Source organism: Atheta coriaria, unplaced genomic scaffold, assembly GCF_025399875.1.
Source record: "Atheta coriaria isolate IRGN ID8LTWV9N9 unplaced genomic scaffold, Caltech_Dcor_3.1 hic_scaffold_7_pilon, whole genome shotgun sequence".
In the NCBI taxonomy this organism is placed as follows: Eukaryota; Metazoa; Arthropoda; class Insecta; order Coleoptera; family Staphylinidae; genus Dalotia; species Dalotia coriaria.
Genome location: NW_027045449.1, coordinates 67,425 through 91,659, shown reverse-complemented (window position 1 = coordinate 91,659; position 24,235 = coordinate 67,425). Strand labels below are relative to the sequence as shown.

Sequence of the window (24,235 nt, the reverse complement as noted above, 5' to 3'; positions counted from 1 at the left end):
GTATCTGCGACATTTTCTAATCAGTTCTGAAACCCACACACGCAGTGCCTCACAGGTTATCATGATATCTGGGTTATCTTATATTTGATGATTGACTCATCTAATTTTCTAACAATGCGTGAGGTTGATGGACTTTATAATATAATCCACATCATTCTATATCTCTAAATTACATGTTTTTTATTATTTATTACAAAGTGTCAAAAAAATATTCACTATTATCTAACTCATCTGAGAATATTCCAAGATAGTTGTTAGATGAGGTTAAATTATTGGAGAGAGAGAAATGTTCAAGACTTCTTTGGTATATCAATGACAACAATTAATTACAGTCTATAAATTCTATCAAAATCTATCCAACTCTCGGCACAAGTGAAGTATAAGTGTCTAAAATCAACAAAAACAATCATTTTGTTGAGTTATTGTTGAAATACTTCAAATATACCGAAAACTATGAAAAACTTCTAAGATATAAAACACTAATGCATAAAATACGTTGTAAATGCGATATTTTCTTGTAAATCTAATAGGAAATTCATAATTCTACTCAGTTTGTGGTAAATTAAACTTCCAAAGGCAGCTTTTTGAAGCAATCGACAGGCAATGCGTGTGCAATCTGTTCGATATTCTCTACCTCCTTGCGTAATGTGTCAATCTCTTTGTTGTAAGTATCAATCAGTGCGAGTTGATCCTTTTGTTCATTCTGCATCTTCTCAAGCATGGCTACAATATTCTCGTCGCGGACACGTTGTTCAGCACGTTTGAGTTGTTGCTCCAAACGATTCAGTTCTTCATCATCAATGTATGGCACGTTTTCTAGTTCTTTCATGATGGCTTCCACGTCCTTCCGGATGTCATTTACTTTCTTGGTTGCTTCTTGGGAGTCTTTTTGTGCACGGCCAACCTGTACAATGATAATATTTAGATTAATATGAACTAAAATGTGTTTTTTTATGGTTTTACCTTTTCTCTGGCTTCGTTTATAAGAGTACCATTGTTTTCTGTTTGTTGTGCAAGTCGATTGAACTCGTTTCGTGTCTCTACCACCCTGTCAGCCATTAAATGTGCTTCATTCTTGAGCTGTGCGACGTTTTTGTTCAACATAGTAGCTTCTTTTTCCATTTTCTCAGCGTGTTTGATTGCGTTTTTGGCTAACTGTGAGGCATTCTCTGCACTGACCAAAGCTTGTTTAGCGTTGTCTTTTGCAACTCCTAAGGATATCTCAGCTTTATCATTCTTCAACTGGGCATCTTCTATGAGACGTTCAATTTCTGGGATTTCATCCAAAGCTTTCAACGCTGCATCCTTGCTTTCTTGTACTTTTTTATCAAATTCTAAAAAAAATAACAAAAATTTAGTTTTTTGAGTAATAAAATGAAATTTTATTGTTTTGACTTACTAGTGAGTGTTTCATGCATAGCCTTGGCATCTTTAAGCGTCTTATCACCGGAAGCCACAGCGTCCGCAGCCTTCGCGCGAGCCGAATCAATATCCGCTAGAATCTCATTCGTGGTATCCTGATTTTCGACAGCTCCCTTCAACAAATCATTAGCACTGAGTATCAACTCATTAACATCCCTCAACATTTGTTCTCGTTCGTTCATCAGCTCATTTGCTTCCTCCAATAACTTCTTCGACTCCATTTTGGTATCCTCGGCGTCTTTCTTCAACTTTTCTATATCTATCTCTGGCAGTATCAAGTTCCTAGCTTCTGATAATAGTGTTAATGCTTTGTCTTTGTTATCCAATGCCTTTTTATGTGCATCTTCTGTTAATTGCTTGACTCTGTTGAGTTTATTCTCAGTGTTGGTCACATCACTTCTCAGAGCACGCATTTCTTGTGTTATGTTCTTTTGTTGATCGCTGGCATTCTTGGCGAGTTCATACGCCATTGTGGAGACATTCTTTGCATCAATAGCTGTAGTCACAACTCTATCAGCTTGATCATCCAAAACATCTGCTAATTTCCGTCCGTCCTGAGCAATTTCTGTCATTTTCCTTGAATGTTGACCGAATGCCTTCGCTCGTTGTCTTGCATGCTCAAGAGCATCAGCACCATCCGATAATAATTTCTGTTCAGCTTTCTCAAGATCCGCGGTGAGGAGTTTGATAGTTTCATCTGTTTTCGTAATATTTTGCTTCGCCATGTAGTCCTGTTCCTTTGCAAGTAGAATACTTTCTTCAATACCTTCCAGGGTCCTTGAAATAGCTTTCTGCCTCTCGATAATATTGTCAAGTTTCTGTTTCAGGGACTTTTCATCACCGCCCAGACCTTCCTTAGCCATGTCTGCTAACTCATGGACATCTTCTTTGATATCATTCAATTGTTCCTCGAATTTATCATCGTCAATAACAGTTGGATTGCGTTCAATTTCATCCAGGATTGTTTTGAGTTGTTGCAGTTTCTTAAAATGGTTTGCGGATGCTTCCTGTACCAGATTATAACATGGCGGACAATCTACACAACCACGTTGACGATCATACTTGTTCTCTTTGCATCGGTCACATCTCCTGCCTTCAACGTTGTCCAGACAAGGACATTGACCAAATGAATCACACTGAGGATCTTTTGATCCAATGTAATCACATTCGCATGCTTTGCAACCATCTACAGAGAAGCCATACTTGAAAGGTTCACATTGATCACATCTTAACCTATAAAAACAATCAAAGAATCACAAATAGAATAAAAATCAGGTTATGTAATGTTCCTTACCCTGTAATACCAGGTCTACAATAACATTGACCAGTGTACAGACTGCAGGTATGATTCAAACTACCAATGGAGTCACAATTACATGGTGAGCACCCTTCTCCTGATTGAATATTGTAGTAACCCTCTTGGCAGACATCGCAGTTCCTTCCCTCAACGTGTAATTTACATTTACACATGCCGGAAAGTTGATCACAGACTGGCCCTGAATCACTCTCCACACTACCAGCTGGACTACACTGACATGGCTTACAATCACCTTTGGGTAAACCCAAGGCATCACCATAGAACCCTGGTAGACAAGTTTCACACCTTGATCCGCCAGTATTATGAACACACTTAAGACATTCCCCGGTTGTAGTGTTACAGTTACCAATTGCATTCGTATCAATATTCAAATTACATTCACAAGCTTGACAAGGTGTTTTAGGCCCATATCTACCAGTAGGATCACCAAAATACCCATCTGAGCAGACATCACACCTTGACCCTGTGTAACCAACAGGACATTCCACACAAACAGTATCATCTTCTATTTGGATACAAGCACCGCCATTGGGACACCCACAAGGTTGACAATCATCAAAGGTACCACCCAATGCGTTACCATAGAAACCCCTCGCGCATAAATCACAATTACTTCCGGTCGTGTTATGCTTACAAATACAACGTCCCGTTTCGGAATCACAGTTATCAGCGTGATTGTTACAATTACAAGGGACACAGGACATGAAAGGACCAATTGAAGGTGAGTGCCGGTAACCAGGTGCGCAAGATTCACAAAATTGACCAATATAACCTAAAAACAAAAGGAAATTAGTTGTTTTTTTTATGGAGGAGGTGTTGATTTATTGGTACCTTCAGGGCATGAGCATTGTTCCACCCACAGAGCAGGTTTACCAGCAACACCACGCGATGCAGTCTCCAAGCGCACATGTTGCAAGAAACCAACGGCATTTTGCTGCGCATAAGTGGCGCGGATCTTAATGGCCGTCAAATTGGTTAAAATCGACATGAACGCACGAGCGGATAATCGAGGGTTCCACGCGTAGGATGGATGTTCATGGAGGCGGAACTTGTATTCATGATTCTAAATTTAAGAAACACCCTGTATAAAATTAAGATTTTTGATTTGCGTTAAAAAATTTACCTGAATTGATGGTAATTCATTCCCCTGCGCGAAAATATGATTAGTAATTGAATATCCAGCACCTTCAAGGATGATATCAGTTGCTCCTGGTACCACATAACCTTCCCCGGTCCTCAACGTGAACTGTAACAACTGATTATAGGAAGCCCGCTGGTCCCCAAGGAACTTCTCGGGTGCAACAAAGTAAACATCCTGATTATCCGGCGCTGACACACCAATACTATGCGATAACGCATTGTATTGCATGTCTATGGTTGTATTGTAGACATTCATCGCTCTCCAACGCTCATTGCCCTTCGTAAACATCGATTCGATCTGATAACGCGCGTAGCCATTAACCGATTGACATTCGGACGAGTGTCCGTAGCAGAAACAAGGCGTACATCCGAATTCATTCTCTTCGTCCAGATTGAAGTAACCGGGTTTACATTCACGGCATCGTTTACCTTCGACGTTGTCCTTGCACGTGCAGGCGCCGGTGTAGGCGTCACACTTCGGGATGCTCTTCACCGCACCAGCATCACTGCAACCGCATGACTTGCATCCATCCGGGCCGAAATTGTAAAAGTTCTCGTCGCACATGTCGCATTTATCGCCGGTGACACCCGGACGACAGAAACATTTACCTTCGGAATTGCATTGGAGGTTTCGTGAACCTTCTGGGTCACAATCACATGCCTGGCAGTATTGGTCTTGATTTTGGTAGTAGTTTTCTTTGCAGCGTTCGCAATTAGGACCGTCGCGGTTGTCGGCGCAGTCGAGGCAATGGCCGCCATGGCCGGTTTTCTTGTAGAGTTCATTGTCGAAGTAACAACGATTGGAGAAATTATTACAGTTGCATGCTGAAAGCAAAACAAAATGAAAAAAGTTACATTTTAGTTTAAAAGGGTTTTACGCTGCGCGGCCATTTTGTAAGTGAGCTAATGATGTCACATCAGATACGTTTAGCGCGTGTTACCATATAAGCAACGCATTGTTTTACGACCACCTTAAATAGCCATACACTTCGCTTTAGGCATAGTAAAGTGAAAAAAAAGCGTGTGCTCGCATTGTAGTGGACAATATATATATATCGTGGGATAATGGCCGCCAGTGGCCAAAGAATTCCTCAAGAATGTCATGTATTTCCATGTTTATAAAGAAGACTAGCTTCGCTCGCGAATATCTAAAATAATGAAGTTGTTTCCATAAGCGTCGGTAGTCACAGAAGAAGTAACAATGAAGTAGAATGGCGGGAAGTTTAAAATGGCTGAAAGTATAGTCTATGGAAGTATAGTGTACAGTCTCCATAGTGTAGTCAATTGGATTTGATGTTGACGTAGCTGTCGGTAATACAATGTGATAATACAGTGTGATGGTACTATAATACTTAGGTTTAAGCTTCATTGCTGGAATGCTAGATGGCGTTAAAGTAGTCAAATAGCCAGATGCAGAGGTATTATTGGCTAAACAATTTCTTTATTTTATTTAAAAAAATAATTTTTTTATTAAATAAAAAGTAGCCTATAACCATTCGGGGACCACTAAGAATATGTGTACAAATTTTCATGATGATCGGTTAAGTAGTTTTTGCGTGAAAGTGTAACAAACATCAGGACTTTCGCATTTATAATATTAGTAGGGATAGGGATTATCTTCTTTTAACTTTGGTAAACATATTCGCATGAGTAGACAACACATTCAACATAACCAGCAATTATATGCAACCCAAATAACATCAATTACTAGAATAGAATAAATCTCAATTTACTTTCGTATCTAATCGTAACGACTTTATTGCACTTAAAATGTTTATATGTATATTATATTATACCCCTTCTTGAGTCAAGATTTGCGATATGTTCAATAACAATGGCGCCGTTTTTAAATTTAGTTTCGCTTAGAGAACAATTGTACATTAATTTTACTGTTAAATATGTGCTTGGGTCGTGAAAGTCGACAATCACACTTATTATATTTTCTAATTGGACTTATATTGAAATCGCAGGCGGGAAATAAATCACTGCAGTTGTTAAGGTGTTATTTATGTCGTCATTTATCATCGCGAACGTTTATTTTTAATTATTCTGGCTATTGAGCATTATTCGCGTTGATTTACGATCAAATCACGCATAAATTAACGGATTTAAAAGTGTCACACTAAACATAACCTAGTATAATGTAATGTTGGTTGCCTAGCATACTTCTACGATGCCATATGTCACATTCCAAACAAATAAACAAATAATTTGTACGTCACAAGAGGAATATTAATGTAATTACATAAAATCGACAGATGGAAGCTACGAATGCCTCAATGTACAATGACATTTTCAACCAGTGCTGACGTTACGCTGCGTGTGATTAATTAATATGTAAATTTACCTACGGCGCCGTAAACCGTACGATTTTATTTAATTTTACTCACATGAATCCGAATACCAAGGCGTGAATCCATCCCATTCGGAAGCGAGAGTAAGACACACACGAAAAGTGATTAAGATGATCAAAAACGAACAAATATTTAACGCAAAACTCATTTTTGGTAATAACATTTAAATTTTAAGCTTCTCAAGTGGGTAATTTAGATGAATCATGATTAATTGTATTTTTATCAAGTGGTTGATTATAGTTTTAATTTAAAATTGCATTTAATTGCTGGGGATTCGCGTGAAATGCGATTGAAAAGTTCAGATGTTTTTCGAATTGACCGCGAACCGTGTGCTGTGCCGTGTGGTGACTGACTCACGATTCTTCGCGGGTTCAGGTGGACGGAGTGCGGACTTGTATCTTACTACTACTCTTTTGGTTTCTACCATGTGTGTTGTGTAATCAAAACAGGTGAAGTAATTGCAAAAAGTTAAGAAAAGTAGTAGTAAACATAGTGGTTGAGTTGCGGTATAAATAGGCAACCAAGTATACTTTATTTTGTGTGATTAAGGTTGCCTATAATAAAATATTTAGTAAAATATCGAAAAAATTAAGAAAAAAGAATCTTTCAAAAAAGTTATGTTTTTTATCATAAAAAAAACTTTAAAAAAATTAATTTTCATTAGGAATTTATCAATTTAACAATAAAAATTCAATGTGAACGCATTGTATGTAATATCATTCAGTAGTTTGTGTTTGACTAAGCAAATATGTTCACTGCATACGCATGCACTAATCTCACTAATTACTTATCGACGTTTTCACGTTTCCTGCAACTTATGACTTATTATTTTCAAACCCGAGGTAAATCTTCCATTTTATTGTGTTTTGTGTAAATAACACGACTTTCATCACAACAATTTCTTATCGGCGTTTATTCATTCGAATACATTTGAATATTTATCGATTATTATGTTCCATCTTCTTCGAAGGCGCATCTAAAATTTATGTAAATAAATAATTGCGCAATACACATATAGTAGTTTTATTCGGAGATAAAATTCCGAATGCATCTCTTCATCCTCATTTCGTTTCAATTCGCTTGCATTGCATCAGCTAGGAGTAAGCTACAATTTGATATGATTGCGAGTGCAATGCAATGCAATGCATTTTGTATATGCATCGTTATGCGGTAGGAAGTTAAAGTTGAAGTTGAAGTTGAAGTTGATTTGAGACGTGAGCGCCACACATTTGAGCGACGTTGATTGCGTCGGTGAAAAGTAAATTGTGTACTTATTCGGAATAACTTACTGATGTGCACTGGATGCTGGATGCCACCAACATGATACATAAATATGAAGCGTGTTGTAAATAAATAAACATACAGAGCGTAAGTTATCTTAATATAGGCAACTAAAAGTACATAAAAATAAACATGACACTTTTAATGTCTCCTTGGTTGCCTATATCCCTACTAATATTATAAATGCGAAAGTCCTGATGTTTGTTACACTTTCACGCAAAAACTACTTAACCGATCATCATGAAAATTTGTACACATATTCTTAGTGGTCCCCGAATGTGCTAATCTTATTGATAGAATTGACTCTTACTACGAGTATGTCTAGAACAAGAGAGTAAAAACGAATTACATTTTTATTAAACACTGCCGGAACGAAGTCGCGGGCAACAGCTAGTTATATATAAATTTAAAAATATCATTTAACTTGTTTTCATAACAAATTGTGAACACACCTGAGTTGAATCAAAAAGTGTAGGTGTAAAAGATCACGAACTCTTCCATTTCACCGCGTCGTTCATATTGATATGACCTTTATGCGCTGCACGCTGGGTGCATTTCAATTTTCATCTCCGTTCAATATCACAAAGAAAATTGAAATTCAAAAAAAATAAAACGAAAAAAAAATCAACTTACGTTTACACTCGTGCGCATTCTTTTCGGAAGCTCTCCGCCAAGGTGCATCGTTGAAGAACGGCAAACACTCATTACAATCAGCGCCAGCAGTATAATGTTCACATTTACAAACGCGCCTCTGACTCCCATCGATTCCCGTGGAAATTACGCACTCGGAAGCGTGTCCGTTGCACTTACAACGCGCACCCACTGATACTTCAACAATCGCGTAGAAATACGAACGTAGCACTTCAGTTGCACCAAAAACTTCATCACCAAAGGTATTCAAACGATTCAATGAGATGCGGATGTCTGTTGCAGTGACCCATTCCTGCGGAGAAGAAAAAACATGAAATTATTTACGTTGCGCGTGACTATAGGCAACCCAAAGTTATTTAAAGTGTTATTTTGGTTGCAGCACAACAGGCGCTGTAAAAAACAGCAAATATCCTTTCGCTTTTGTTTTGTATACGCGAGGTATCGTAAAATTTGATAGGATTCGATACCGTGTATTGTTCAATTGTTCAATATTGTGTGTAAGCTGTCTATTGTGCTTTTTCGAGGGTATGAAATGATTGATGACGGCCGGGATGTTTTGCCAAGTCCTGCGGATATGTGTAAGCGCTACTTGCTCGAAAATGTTTAAATACAAATACCCGCTGGGGGTTTTTAAAGAAAACAGGCCAAATTGGGTCGATGCGCAGCGTTTCCTCTATCATCGCGTGACTCGCCGCGATTTTCCCCCTCGGAAAAACAGCGATTTCCGAATGCGCGAAACGCACGTCGTGTAACACCCTCGAATTTCCACTTTCACCTCCTGCACTACATTCCAGTCTACTCCTTGAAAGAATTAACACTAAAAAACTAAAAAACTAAGTTTTTCGTGGTTGCCATGTCAGATTTGAGTGAATCAAGTGAAATTGTCGAAAATGGCGATCAAGTGACCATGTTCGACAGGAAAAATTATCAGTCTGACAGCTGGGGTGGACACGCACGTCGAAATTCGGCCAGCATGGACGACGGCGAGAATCAGTTCGTTGTCGAGGACGTGAGTAAGATCATCAACGAAACCATCGAGGCGACCATCGGCGGTAACAGTTACCAACAGGAGAAGGTGAATCAGTGGAGTGCCACCGTCTCCGAGCAGTGTCTGAGCGCGCTGAGTAAACTCAAGAAAGCATTCAAGTACGTCGTCACCTGCAGCATTATGCAGAAAACTGGTGCTGGTCTCCATACAGCTAGCTCCTGTTACTGGGACAGTGCCACTGATGGCACATGCACTGTCCGATGGGAGAACAAGACAATGTATTGCATCGTGTCCGTTTTTGGACTCGCCATTTAATCACCCATCAAAATGAAGAAGAAGAAAAAATTTATCCTCTGTTATTGTTTATTTCTTGCAATTTTGTAAAATTTATGTCTACGTGAAAATGAAAATATATTGGTAAATTACCTGAAGTTCGGGACTAGCGTCAAAGTTGTACGCCGATGGACGGTATTCCAGGGTTGCGAACGCGATATTTCCGTCTTTGAGCGGTGAAATATCGGAATATTCAGATGTGCACAGTGCTCGCGTGTCTTCACCTTTGCCAATGTGTGTGGAGTCTGGTAAACTGTACGTATCACGACATGTAGCACTAAAAACAAACCAGAAATTATTTTTTGTATATTGGGTTGCCTATGTTGTGTAATAATTACCTGTAGTACTGGTATGGTACCCATGGACATGTTTCGCATGTACGTTTGTAAATGGCGAAGCTTTCCGGTCTTGGTGAGTGGAACCAAATGCGGACATAGGTAATGTCGAAAGCTTTACCTGTAATTACCAAGATAGAAACAAGTTTAGGTTATGTTTGGATATCCGCGCGTCCAATTTCAAATTGGGTATTAAAACACCCACGACACTTTTAACACAAGTAATGAATCAGAACTGATTTATGCTTCCTCTTAAATTGTGCGCGCACAATGCATGCCCACGTAAATATTTCGTGATAATTACACTGTTTGAGGTTACGTATTTCATGCGTGCAGGCTGTAATTCCATAAATAGTACGCGTACGTGCTTATTATTCGATGATGGTTTTACATTATTTATAGAATCGAGCGGCGACGTTTTCAGAACGCTATATATGGCCACACGCACAGTTGGTTGCATACATTAAACATAGACATACCTAGGTTTAAAGTGAGGTTAACCGTGTTGGGGTATTGAATGTTTTCGTTCATTGTTTCGGATTGCCACCAGGTTTGTTGGTCTTTGCTGTCGTCGGTGAGATAACGCGCGGAATGTTGGTCGGGGTTGCATACGGTGCACGCCTTCCGGATGCCGGTGATTCCCGTTTGGACACAGTATTCGATTGGGCCGTTCTCGCCGCAGGTATTTGTCGCTTCGATCAGATTATTGAAGGCTGGATTTTCAAATCCTGGTATACATCTCTGAAAAATTAATTTTTTTTTTAGAAAAATTGATTTTTTTTGTTTTTTGTGGAATATGATTGAGTTGTATAGTGATAGGATGGGTTTTATGCACGTGTGCAAGATGGGATTGGATATATTGGGGTTGACGACCCGACGCGGACGTCTTGAGCGCACGAAGAACAGCATCTTATACACACGCTTGATATAAACTCGTGTGTTGGTGCGCTTGCGCCTCGTGCGATGGAAGATTACGAGCTTATATCTTAACTTTCCACCTCGACTGATTTTCCAGTATTCGCTATTGTAATCTAAAAAAATCTCAGGTTTTCATTCGAAAAAAAAACAGAAAGGTTTAAAAATGATTTATTTGTGAAAACAGTTTGTTTGAACCGCATGCTTATTTACGTTTCCATTAAATTGAGTAATTACAACGCGTGCCAGTCACGAAAGTGTCAGCCAGAAACGACTGCAATGTGGTTAGCATTTGGACGCAGTAACGGGCTCGTAAATAACAATTAAAAGTTTGACTCGATGCGGATAGACAGATAACAGCACGAACTAGCGCATTATATCTTTGGAAATGAAAATGAAAATGTTACAAATGGGAAAGTTTTATAACAACAACAGAAACACACGAATGATGTATCACTTATTTCAATTTTATACATCGAGGAACTAAACATAACCAAATTTTAGAGTTTTTTTTAGTTTTTAGTTAAAATTCACACGTTTTACGAATTATTTCTTCAAAAAACTTAGCTTTTATGTATTTCTGAACAAGTTATGCAACTTTTTAACCACTAAAATTAAAAATTACGTTATTGCTAGGTTATGTTACAACGAGAAACAAAAAATAACCAAATATGATGATTTTACGTGGATAGGCAACTTTTTAATCTTTTGTAAGTTGGTTATAAACACAATTACTCTTGTAAAAATGCCGGTAAATATTTCCTGAAGTCTAAATATGAATTCCGTCTTTGAAAAAATATTCTAGCTCATAATTGCAAGAAATTAAAATATTTTTCGTCGTTACATAGAGTATTTATAACGCTTTAACGACTAAATTGATATATAAGCAGGTAAAGTATGTATTTTGGCGTTTAAAGATTAAATTTGTTAATTTTCGGCAAAATAAAAATGCGAAAGTTGATTTGATGCCTGAAATTGTACTTTCACGCAGTCGGCGTGTCCTTTGTTGGGCGTCAGACGTAATTCAGCTTTTTAATTAATTGCAAAATCACTTCGGCGCGCACATCTTGCTACCGCCCAAAACGCCAAGACCCAAAGAGTTTCGAACGGCGCGGCGCAGCTTTCAAGAATTTATTCAACGCGCCTTGAATTCATGCTGTGTGGATGTAAATAAGGTTAAGAAGAAAAAAAAATGCAAAAAAATACGCAATACTTGAACATTTTAACATTTTACAAAAAGAAACCGCGCCACGCCGTCTACCATGCAACATCAGGCTGTAAATATTTTATTTCGCAGAATGTGCAATTATCGCCCATCGGTCGGCATGCTCGGAATTACCTCAAGAACTCAACATCTCAAGACCTCTTCTTCGTAAAGGTAACAACAACAACGGTGCAGCATTGGAAACAGGCCGAATTCTTCGCCGGACGAGTTTAATCTAAATCAACTTGAGCGCAATATTAAACTGTAATTTATATGCGACGATAAATTATGGCGCGCGTCGCCATGCGAGCAAAGAAGAAGTCTGGAAGAAGTCCATCTGGTGGTGGTATTGTGTGTTTAACATGTTTAACAACTCAAACAATCAAACAACTCAATGCAAACACACGTCTTTTCATTCATAAAACGCACCTAACCACAAATCTAGAAAACAATCGTCAAATCTTAATATAGGCAACTTAAAAATCACTTAACCATAAAATATTACATCCAATACGTTAAACGTGGTAATTAAATAAATATACGCGAGGTATTTGGTGATTTAGTGTAACTTCTAGGAAAATACAGGGAATAAACGTGGTGCTGGTGTTGGTGTCCATTGTGTGTGACCCGTACGCGATTTATTGCGCTCGGACATTTATGGCTTACTCAATAATCACCGCCGGGGAGAGCTTTTCGCCGTAAAGCTCCCAACACAACTACTACAAGCTCTAAACCTACCAGCTGGTACATGTAAAACTCTCAAATTTAAATTTCTAGCCAAGGAAAACTATTCACGTGAATAATAAATGTTGGTTTCATAGACATTCGGTTGATGCGTTGAAGAAACAAGTTTTCTACTTTCAAGATGCGAAGATATAAAGATTGAGTTGTTTTTTATTCACCGGAGAAATTAATAAGCGGTTATTAATACATCAGCGCATAGAAGATAAGTTTATTAATTAAAATTAAGCAATCATTACATTTTAATTGTATATACAAAGATGGCGTTGTATAAAATGGCGTCGTGTGTGTTTCTAACCTCAAAATTTGTGTTTTTTGTTTTTTGTGTGTTTCGGATGTTGTAATAACTGTGTTTGGTGTAGGTAAGTACTAAATAAATTTAGAATCAACTCATGTCAGTTTCAGCCATTAATACACGATACAGACTCCCTGCTGTTGCTTTCAGCTTGTTTTAAAATAGAAACAGTGCAATGCCACGAATCACATCACCAACCAGACACAATTCCGAGTAAGTTACGAGTTGCGAGTGAAAATCAATATACATAAACATATTTGGTTGCCTATATTAAATGGATTATTGGTTATGTACGAGTATGCATGGATTTCAAAGGTTACAATGCGGTTTTGTGATATTTTGATATTTATAGTCGTGGTGCATGAAAATTTTGCACCATAGTCATTAATTAATTAAATCACCATGAATGCAAAATACAGCGGCCGGCCGCAACCCGAGCTGGTTGTTTACGATAGCAAATTTTATGCGTTTTCTGCTTCGTTGACTGAAAACACTTTTGTTTTCTAAGAATGCGCTTATGTGATTCTTTTTTTTTATTTTTTTTTTTTGATTTTAAACAAGAAAAAATTTATTCAATTGTAGACTGCCGTGGGTTTTGATCAGGTTCAGGTTCAGGAAGTCTAAAAGAAAATAAACTCAAAAGAAGCGTGTTTATACCTGCGGCCGACGCATATCGTCGTAGCATCTTGTGCCGTTCGTGCCCAACACCGGCGTGTAGGCCATGTCCAGGGCGCGCGACTCCCAAAAGATGTGCGCCAGCAAAATGCAAGCACTCAATTTCAACCGCATCTTGAGTCTAATATTACACTTTACTTAAGTCACTCGAAGCACACTTGATTTTCACTCGCACTGCATTAAAACACTATGCACACACAGAATTTTCACATCGGGTTTTATTTTGAAGCATTAAGTATTTTTGCTTAAGTTAAGTTATTTCACCATTGCGACGATTTCATCTCACGTGTGCGCACCGCTGATAAAAAACAGTTCACGGAGATTGAACACGACTTAAGTCAAGACACGGCGTGCGCGGCTGTTCTCCAGATGCCCGAGTGCAGGCGACTGAAGCGATGTGCGCAGGCGAACTCGGCTCAGCCAGTCGGCGACTCGCTGGTAGGTCTGTCTACCACATTTTACTTTTAACTCACACCACCAACCACGCAACCACGCCACACACTAGCAACCAAATAGGCTTAAGTCAAGTTGACTTAACTTGAGTAATGAAATTTATGAAAATGTTTTATTTTTTGGTTTTATGCTGAAATTGAGGGCGTGTTGTGATAAAAATAGATTGATAATGCGCAATCGTATTTCCTTTCCTCTCGTCGCGATGTCAAACTTCCTTTCGGCGGATTTAACCAACAAAAAATTAATAAAACAATATAAAATTATTATTATTCGATAAAATACTTATTATTTAATTAGTTATAATCAAAATTTAATTTTTAATTAATTAATTAACACCTACAGACCTAAAAAACAATTTTTTCAAGAAAAAAAATTTTTTTATTTCAATTTTTCTTAATGAAATAATAAAAATTATTAAATTTAAAGAAAGTTCGATGACACATTTAAGACACCACAAGATAGCAGAGTTCAAAAGTTCTCACCGAAGGCCAAGTGATTTGTGCCAGCCCTTATCGCACAATACGATACGAAAAAATAACGGATGCGTTGTGTTAAGTCACTATTCATTCATTAGTTACTCGGTTACATCATTAACATTACACTAACATTCATATTTCAAACATTAATGTGTTAAAAATAGGTTATGTGCATTTTTAGATGGTATGCAACCAAATTTACACACGTACACATGTGAGGTGAATATTATACGAATATGAACATTCCGGATATTTTCGGCGTTTAATTAACTCTGAGCGCGCTGAGATTATCCGCCGCCGCCGCCTCTGCCGCCACACGACGAAATTAAGTCGAAAGCAAACAATGTTAATTAGAAAACGTGCTATCCCTGTAATCCGTCGACGGCTCGGTGCGTGTCTCTGTGGTGGTGTTCGTCGAAGATTCCTGAAAAACTTTTTTCGCCTCCTGTGATTTCCTTGGGCTTTTCTTAATTTCCTGATCGTCAACAACCGGTTGCTTTTTCAACATGTAACGACCTTTTGGACTTTCATTGCCTCCCGAAGTGACTTTTTGAATTTTCATCGTTTTCGCCGTTTCACAGTCGGATTTATCTTCGATAATACACTCGGCGCTTTCTGTCTTGCTAATTGTTATCACTGGTATCACTTCGGACCAATTTGATGTGTTTGAATCTTTGCGTTTTTTGTGCGCGGATTTTCTGCTCTTTTTTTCTTCTCCGCCGGGTTGTCCTCGAGATTTCCGTTGTCTGTAATCATCTGGTAGTGAATCGTGCGTTTCGGTGTCGGTGGCATCATCCGGTTGATCATTGACTTCCGATTTCGGCTGCGCTTCGATTGCCTTGCGGTTTTTAATTGCACGTCCGATGAATTTCGACAATTGCGGCGCTGCTGCTGCTTCCGGCGCTTCGGACCTGCTGAGCTTCGGCGTTTCATCGAAACTTTTGTTGTTCGGCATTTCCCGCAACAGTTTTCTCCACTTTAGGAAAGGGTTAGTATCCGAGCCGTCGGAACCTCCGCGTCGACGTTTTACGACAATTTGGAACATTTTACGACGTTCTTCAGTCCGCTCACGACGCAATTGTATCTAAAAAACAAAAAAACAAAAAAATTTAAAAAAATTAAAAACTCAACACCCAGTATAATAACCTAAACTAACCTTTAAATCATTATTAGCCTCTCGCAATGCCGCTGATAAAGAAATCAAATAATAAATAATCAACACGAGCAACATTAACAACGGAATCACTATACCGGGTGATGCAATATAATCAAGCGCAATGTGTGTGGATTCAGGCAACTCTTTACGCAGCGTATTCGTGAAAATATGAAAAATTCTCGTGTAACCAGAAAACGGTCCGCAATTATCCGAAGGTTTCAACCAGACTATCGCGAAACTCACCGGAAGTACACAGAGGAATAACATCATCAATAACAGGGCGTAATAAAAGTTGTTACTGCGTGATGCGCGAAATATAACCTCATGCGGGACGTTGCAAGTCAACACCGCCCAAGATCTCAAGTACATCATGATGTAAAGTTTGAAAACATTAATCACCACTAGTCCCGGACTGAAAAACATACCCATCCAGACATTTCCTTGATTATTAACTAAATGCAAAATATTTTCGGCGACTTTAAAGTCGCCATATTGCGGGAATTTCTTCTCCAGGTCCCAACACCAGCAGCCGTTCATATACCGCACGAATAACCCACGAAAAAAATCAATCAATAATATTGACAATAACGTCATGATGAGATCCATGACTGTTAGTTTAACTAATTCCTGTCCGAACATTGTCTCCCAACACAACCCGCGTAGTTTACTCCGCGTGACATAATCAAGCGGAGCAATGGTGTTTGCTGAGTGTATAATTGGTTGCATAGGTGTGATTGCACTTGTGCTTTCATAATCAACAGTTGAGGTTATTGTGGATTCGATTAATGTGCTAAAAGTGCTTAGGGATTCTTCGTAAAATGTTTCGTTATCAGCCATTGTGGTAGCATTGTCGAATATGGTAAACAACGTCGTGAATAGTGTCTCCAGCGCGTCTTGCACTTGAGTAAAATCCAATTCATAACCGAATTCGTTGTCGGCGTATTCAGACGTTGTCACTTCCGTGGTGGAAGTTTCGGCGCTGGCATTGCCGAAATAATTAAGAGCCAACTCGGCGGTGGTGTTGGTGACGTAATCATAGAAATTAGTGGCGTTGACGGCTGGCTCCCACGCTGCCGCCATTGTTTGCGTCACATTGGCGAACACCTCGCGCACCAAGTTTCCCACTTCAAGTCGTAGCGGAAATAGACGCGTGGGCGTCTCGGCAGATAAGTATGGATCGATAGTGGTCGATGCGTAAAGAGAACTTTTTGTTTCGTTTGTATTTCCACTTGTCTACAGAAAAAAAACACAGATTTTATATTAGTAACGCCATCTATATTAAAGATAAAAAAGTTTTGTGTACCATTTTGTCGATTTTCACGAAGAGCGCAAAGATTAACGAGTATAAATTTAGAAGATTAAGAACCATAATGCGTGCTAGTTGAAGACGTAGTTGTTTACGCGGATGGTAATGCTCAAAATAACCCAGGAGCTCAAAAAATATCGGAAAGATGAACGTGATGAGTGACATGACGACGGTTATTTCATTACGCCGCCATGTTGTGCTCGTCGCGTCTTTGTCATTCGATCGGGCGACAACTTGAATAACAGCATACGCTGACAATGCTAATAATAGCAACACGCCGATGTTTACTAATACTCGACTGCCGATTATCTTCCAACTAGAATAAAACATTATTATGTGTATATTTGGTTGCCTATGTTACACATACCTTTGCGCTTCGCGTTTTTTCTCTGCTTCTTCAAGCAAAGCTTCTTTAAAACTCATATTAATCGATGCTACGCGATTCGTCGCTGTCTCCGCATTGCCAATCATATAATCCCAGCCGGTGAACAGTTTCCATGAGAAAATACACTCGTCTTCCTTCTCTGAAAGCTTCGACATTCTCGAATTTTCCGCCATTCTGCACACATAAAAGAAATTTTTGTGAATCCTTGAATTTACACTCTGAGTGCACTTTGATAGTAAAATTTTTATGCCCCGCTTACTTGCGCAGGGTGGCTACAAAGCTAAAAATGTAGACAGCCAATCCAGTGAGGAAGTACGCTAGTGGAAGGCGATAGCCACCTCCGCCGCCCCCGCTGGCATATTCAGAGCGCGTGACGTTCGTGTACCAGCCGTAGAACATCGGCGAGTACTTGAAAACCCCTTCAAAGTCCCAGAGGGTGAGAAAGTTGGTTGCGTTGTACTTGTCCTCGGGTAGGATCGACTTGCGCTCCGACTGGTGGTCGAAGTCTGCAGTTAGCAACTGTGAACAATAATAAAACAACCAAACACCTGGGAATTATGTTGTATAAATATGTATGGACATTAAACAAATATTGCACAATGTATTATGCAAATATTTAAGTCTACTTAAGTTTGTCACGATGAGTTTGACTCAGTTAGTTAAAATGGGGTTATTTTTAGTGACTCTACTTAACCTGCTTGCGCTCAGGGGTGTGAAACAAAGTTTAACTAATCGAATTCAAAGCCAAAACGATGTAAATTTTAATATTTATCATTTGTGAGTATTATTTACTTTATTTCATGTTTTTTATTCATTTTTTTCTGTAGAAATTCAACAGAATTATTGCTGATTAAAAATTACCACCTTCCTCAGTTGGATGCAACCCATTCTACACCAATAAAAATAATAATACATGATTGGACGGATAATACAAAATCTCCATGGGTTTTACAAGTAATTGAAGCAATGGGACGTAAAAATCGTTGGTCTGTAATATCCCTAGACTATTCCAAGATGGCGGCAGCAGATTTCCGGTCAGCGTATGAAAGCACTGACCTCGTGGCATCTCGACTTGCTAATTTCACGATCGAAGCAATCAAGGCAAATCGTGTGCCTTTTAAGTGCGTTCACTTCGTCGGACACGGTTTGGGAGCGCTGATTGCTATTCAGGCAGCGCACAAAATCACGACGCTAACCGGAAAACGGATTTCCAGATTAACGTCATTGGATCCCACTCTGGGTTCCTTGGCGTTAAAGACCACCTCAGAAGAATTAAAACACATCGCCAAGTTTGTTGATGTCATTCACACAAACGGAGGTCAAAAAGGCACGTTTGACACATGCGGCCATGTTGATTTCTACCCGAATGGTGGAAAAACACAACCCGGATGTTATGGCGATACAAATTGTAATCATAATCGTGCTTGTGAATATTGGGCTGCGTCTATGATAGACGCGCATGTTTTTCGAGCGTTTAATTTTAAATTGTGGACGGATTATGTCGAGGGGCGGCTGAAAAAATTAACTGCGCAACCCATGGGACTTGCGGCTAACCCCTCCATGCTTTTGGGACCATATTATTTGGAAACAAAAAGTGGTCCACCTTATATTATACCAAAAAATTATTTTAAATATTTTTAAAACTTTACCTCTGGTACTGTGGCGAAAGCAACCCATATGGAAGAAATAGCGATATTTACCCAGAACAACCATCGTAGAAATATAAAATACGATGCAACAACAGAACCAAAATGTGACTCGATTTCTTTGATTCGACTCTCCCAAGGAATCAACCAGTTTGATAAATTCGCCATTTCACGTTTCAATCTTTGTAGTTTCTATGTAACGATATGCAACACACAACACATTACAACTTATTACAAGTATATTTAGTTGCCTACCTTGACTAAATATATATTACACCTCGCTAACATATCTTTCGTTGAATGACTCTGTGCTAATCTCTCCTGTAGCGCCCCCTCGTGCTTTTTAATGTAAGCTTTAGCTGTTTGCACAAGTTTTAGTTTACGACGCATGTTCCACGGCTGCATTTTTACATTACTGAGGACTTCTTTGTGTAGTTTTATGTTTTCAAAGATTTGTTCCTGTGTAACGCCTGCGGAATAACTATCTTCCATTGTTATTCCTGTACTGTAAGTAAAGTTGCATACATTATGTTGAATTTTTATGTGTTGGGGATGTTTTATTACTCTCCGCTGCTTGTAGTGAAAACGGAAGACCTCCGGCGACCATTTTCTGTCTCTGGGAGTATATCTGGACTGAAAGGGGAACTACCACGGCGGCCATGACGTTTTTTTGATCTGCGTACGGACGCACGACGGTTTATAATCGCCTTGAGACTTTCGGAATAATCTTCTTCATTTGAATCTTCTTCTGCTTCTTTTTTTGTTCAAATTTAGTGTAAATTATTATAATAATTTGATGATAATATAGTTTACCTTGTGTTTGATCTGGAAAATGCACTTTATCCATGGTTTTAACGTCGGTATATGTAAAACTCTTCGAAGTGGAATCCTCAGCGAAAGTGACCGAAAGTCGAGAGCCGATTGACGGCTGCGGTGAAGCCGGTTCGATCTGCACAAAGCCCCAAATGAATAACTCACAACTCAAGCTTTTGTCTTTGTGCTTTAATCAAGTTTTTCAAGTGCGCGGCACGCTTCAAAGCTTAAAAACTGCCGCAAAGCAGGACGAGCCGATACTTATTGTTGCGTCTCGCGGATTGCACGCAAGCAAAAGCAAGAGTCCTGCCGGTGGTAGTGGTGGTGGTAAGTGAAAAAGAGTTATACATAATTTAATGGCGATCCGACAGGAAAAAAGCTCGAAAGCACGCGTTTATTCAATCCGCGGACCGCACCTCTGCAACATCCACGAATACCATACATTATCCTGCCATTCCCGTAACACCTCGTCCTGCAACCCTCCAATTTCTTTATGGAATTCACATATTATACACAATGTACCTGATCAAAACCAGTAATAGTCTTTTTTATGCATATTTGGTTGTATAACTTGAACACATTGTATGGTTTCATGTACAAGTGAATAACAAATTGTGTTTTCTTGTGTTGGTTGCCATTAGCAGAGTGATAGAAGCATTGTGCTGGCATGGTTCAATTGTTGAGGATCGGGACATGAACAACATCGACACGCAGGACGAACGCTGCCCGGCATAGATTTATGCGCTTTTGTTTTTGTTAATTAAAGTAAAAGCATGTGGAGTTCGCTGATTCGGAATGTAATTACAAGGATATTTGGATATTAATTGCCTAATTACTTTGCGAAAACCAAAAATACTGAATATCCCTACTAATATTATAAATGTGAAAGTCTTGATGTTTGTTACACTTTCACGCAAAAACTACTTAACCGATCATCATGAAAATTTGTACACATATTCTTAGTGGTCCCCGAATGGTTATAGGCTACTTTTTATTTAATTAAAAAAATAATTTTTTAAATAAAATAAAGAAATTGCGTAGCCAATAATACCTATGCATCTGGCTATTTGACTACTTTAACGCCATCTAGCATTCCAGCAATGAAGCTCAAACCTAAGTACTATAGTACCATCACACTGTATTATCACACTGTATTACCGACAGCTACGTCAACATCAAATCCAATTGACTACACTATGGAGACTGTACACTATACTTCCATAGACTATTCTTTCAGCCATTTTAAACTTCCCGCCATTCTACTTCATTGTTACTTCTTCTATGACTACAGACGCGTACGGTAAAAGCTAGTTAATCATAATTAACTAAATCAATCAAATTAAAAACAAAAATCAAGTAAAACTACACTAACCTGAGATAAAAACTTCAACTCTGGGTTTGGCATGCGTCCGGAAACATCCGGGCTGTAAAGTTTGCCCAAATCAAGTCGCAGTATGCCGGTTGGTGTCCGGCCACCACCGGAAGTCCTGCCATCTCCACCATCATGATGATCGTCATCACTTGGTTGTATATTTTTCATTCTTTCACTTTTACTATGTTTTACTATGTTTTATTTTGTTGGTGGAAGGAAAAAAATTCAACCAGTTGACTCGTTGAGTTGTTGACGAGTAATGACGGATGTTGAATTCTATTCCGGTTCGAAAAGCACAAACACACACCACGGGGTGTGCACACGTGTTGACATGTCTAGTTACTCATGCATACCACACCTAAACGCTGGAGGTGTGGGTGGGTTGTACACATCCTCCCTTTGCACTAATGAAGTCTCGAACGCGCCCTGCTGCCCTGCTACCGCATCTTTACCACGACTTTCAGAGAAATAAAACTGGAAATATAACTCGGGGTGGAGTGGATAGCGGAGGCATCAGTTATAAGATCATAATCATTTTTGCAGGAAGGGTGTTCTTCGTCAACGTGTATTAAGATAATTACAGCGCCCGCCCGAATATTTATTATACAAATATAATTAGTCACTAACGAGCATTTTGTCATTGCAAAATATGTGTCATTAGTGTTTTATTACAAGTTTAATGCTTTGTGGTTAATTTTGCATTTTAGGGCGGTGTTTAATTAAATTTGGTTATCAAATTTTTGGGGACATTGATAAAGTGGTAATTTATTTATATTAAGGTGTAAAGGTTAATAATTCGTATTAATTAGTTGTAAAAATGTTAGTTTTAATTTAATTAATATAAAATTCAATGTTTTATTCATATTTTTAAGAAATTTGATGTTAAAAATCATTTAGATGATAGATTTCAATTAATTACAGGTAGTTAAACACATGAAAGCACTAATTTACCTTTGGTAATGGCTCAAGCATGTACCCTTCACTAATTGTTAATTAATCACGTGGATAGTATCCAGGGGGTGTGAAATACCGGTACCAATATCGGTATACCGGAATTATTTGTTTACATAACCAATATTTTTCAATATAAAATTATTTGGGATATATACCGGTATACCGGTATTCAGAGTGTGAAATACCGGTATTAAAACCGGTATACCGGTATTTTAATCTAAAAAATACCGGTATTTTTCAATAAGATGAGTTTAAAAAAATCATAAAAATGTATTTTTTAAAAACCAATAAACCGGTATACCGATATTTTGAAAATACCGGTATTGAACTCAAAACTTCAGTGAATACCCCTGATACCTTAAATTTCTCACCTGTATAAACTCTCCAATGACACTACCCATCCCCCATTTCATTCTCGTGTAATTTCATTGTAATACATCACCGAAAAACGTAAAAACCCAGCGCAATAAAACAAACCCCAAGAAAGTAATGACTTTATACGCGTTATTGTGTTATTGTCGCACGCAAGCTGCGCTCTTTTTGTACTTACTTCGATGTACGCAATATCGCGAGTGATAAAAGTGATAAAGCATAAACGCGAGCAAAAAAGAATCAACGTCGGCATAATAAAGTTTATACGAGACGCGCGATGATGTCGGGGTCGTCATGTCATAAACGCATGAAATACATAAATTATATTAGCGAATAAAATGCGAAAAAACACAAGAAATGAGACAATACAACATACCATGTGTTTGTTAAATTAATATCGATATATTTTCGGAATAAATCAGTCATCATGCACATCATAACTTACAATTAAATTGCTCATAATCACTAAAACACTACAAAAACTGATTTAATTTTAGATTTACGATTATTGCGAATATTTATAGCTTAATCAGCCTTCAATGACTTATGCATAAAATGGAAATTTAATTTATCATCTGTTATTTAATTAATAATTAATAAAATTACTACAATACTGATTACGATGTCATCGCATTGTTAAAAATTACGTTTCTTTACGTACAATGGCGTTTTTTTTACGTAAATAACTAAAAATTATCATAATATAATAATATTCTTGTAGAATACTATACATTACACATTCTACTCGATAATTAATGAACACAAATTAATTTTATGCACAAATAAATGAAATAGTTATCGATTTAATGGCAGCGTAGTGCTGGATTAATTGAAAACCGCAATTTTAATTGCTTTTTCCGTATTTTAAGTCCAAAGCAATCAAAATTTTGGTTGAATTACCAAAAATTTGTATTGAAATTTTATTGAAATAATCAAATATTCAATTTAATTTCGATTGGATAAAATAAGGAAACGATTAAACTAAAATATTAATTAAACTGCACCATTGTGATTCAGTCATTTTGTGTAATCTCCCGCGATTGGCATAATTACAATTAAAACTTGTTCAATTATAAAATGCCAACTCTCAAATCAAATAAAAAAAAAGTCTTAAAATTAATCTTAATATAAACTAAATTAATTGATCTTCTTTCTCGTTAATTTTTAATTTTTCAGTTCCAAAGTTTAAATTTAAATTTATAATTGGTTTTAATTCAGTCGAAATTTTATTTTTTTGCAAAAATTTTTTGTTTTGGGTTTTGATTCAGACGTGTCATGATAAAATCGTGCGCTAAATACGTTTGTACCTGCCGCGACGCGTCCGATTTTTGTACAAACGTCAGAAGGTCGTAACTTTTCCCAATTTCAACCCAAGTAACTTCCTTTGTTTCTTCGCGCTGAGCTTTGAAAGCAGCGACTTGGTGCCTTCCAGGATCGCTTGTTCGTCGTCCTGTTCATCTTGTTCTTCGTTCTGATCCGGCCCGGATACGAATCCGCTCTCGGGGCGCGATATCGACGTCGGCTCCAGCATTTCAAACCAACGCTCAACTTTCGCTGCGGCTGACAACTGAAAAATAATTTTTAAAAATAATAAAAACATAAAAAAAAAAAAAAATTAAAAAAAAAAAAAACTTGTTGCTCGTTGTTTAT

At 38.1% G+C, this 24,235-nt stretch overlaps 4 protein-coding genes across 5 annotated transcripts in view; 1 reads left to right on the top strand and 3 right to left on the bottom strand.

Annotated features, from left to right (window-relative positions):
- Window positions 1-154: 154 nt before the first annotated feature.
- On the bottom strand, window positions 155-14,133 carry LanB2 (laminin subunit gamma-1). Of its 2 annotated transcripts, XM_065307902.1 has the most exons (11): window positions 13,635-14,133; window positions 10,302-10,563; window positions 9,826-9,943; window positions 9,581-9,764; window positions 8,149-8,458; window positions 3,864-4,705; window positions 3,572-3,803; window positions 2,717-3,512; window positions 1,400-2,655; window positions 964-1,334; window positions 155-904 (listed from the first exon to the last, which is right to left on the bottom strand). In XM_065307902.1, exons 1-11 carry the CDS (start codon window positions 13,764-13,766, stop codon window positions 563-565), a joined length of 4,845 nt encoding a protein of 1,614 aa, XP_065163974.1. In that variant the 5' UTR covers window positions 13,767-14,133; the 3' UTR covers window positions 155-562. The 2 variants fall into 2 exon arrangements, with proteins under 2 accessions (XP_065163974.1, XP_065163975.1); XM_065307903.1 differs by lacking the exons at window positions 8,149-8,458; window positions 9,581-9,764; window positions 9,826-9,943; window positions 10,302-10,563; window positions 13,635-14,133 and adding an exon at window positions 6,271-6,532.
- On the top strand, window positions 9,005-9,585 carry LOC135796027 (dynein light chain Tctex-type 1-like). Its single transcript, XM_065307908.1, has one exon. It carries the CDS (start codon window positions 9,020-9,022, stop codon window positions 9,467-9,469), a length of 450 nt encoding a protein of 149 aa, XP_065163980.1. The 5' UTR covers window positions 9,005-9,019; the 3' UTR covers window positions 9,470-9,585.
- Window positions 14,134-14,612: 479 nt separating the features above from the next.
- Tmc (Transmembrane channel-like) lies at window positions 14,613-21,499 on the bottom strand. The gene is made up of 10 exons (XM_065307910.1): window positions 21,260-21,499; window positions 19,888-20,023; window positions 19,639-19,828; window positions 19,330-19,579; window positions 19,078-19,266; window positions 17,688-17,947; window positions 17,411-17,602; window positions 17,041-17,359; window positions 15,738-16,970; window positions 14,613-15,665 (listed from the first exon to the last, which is right to left on the bottom strand). The coding sequence occupies exons 1-10, from the start codon at window positions 21,425-21,427 to the stop codon at window positions 14,928-14,930; spliced, it is 3,675 nt and encodes a 1,224-aa protein (XP_065163982.1). The 5' UTR covers window positions 21,428-21,499; the 3' UTR covers window positions 14,613-14,927.
- Window positions 21,500-22,967: 1,468 nt separating this feature from the next.
- LOC135796024 (capon-like protein) overlaps window positions 22,968-24,235 on the bottom strand; it is a 37,355-nt gene continuing 36,087 nt past the window's right edge. Inside the window, exon 5 of the mRNA XM_065307906.1 lies at window positions 22,968-24,152. Within this exon, the coding sequence (XP_065163978.1) occupies window positions 23,925-24,152 (228 nt within the window). The 3' untranslated portion in view covers window positions 22,968-23,924. The remainder of the gene's footprint in view (window positions 24,153-24,235) is intronic.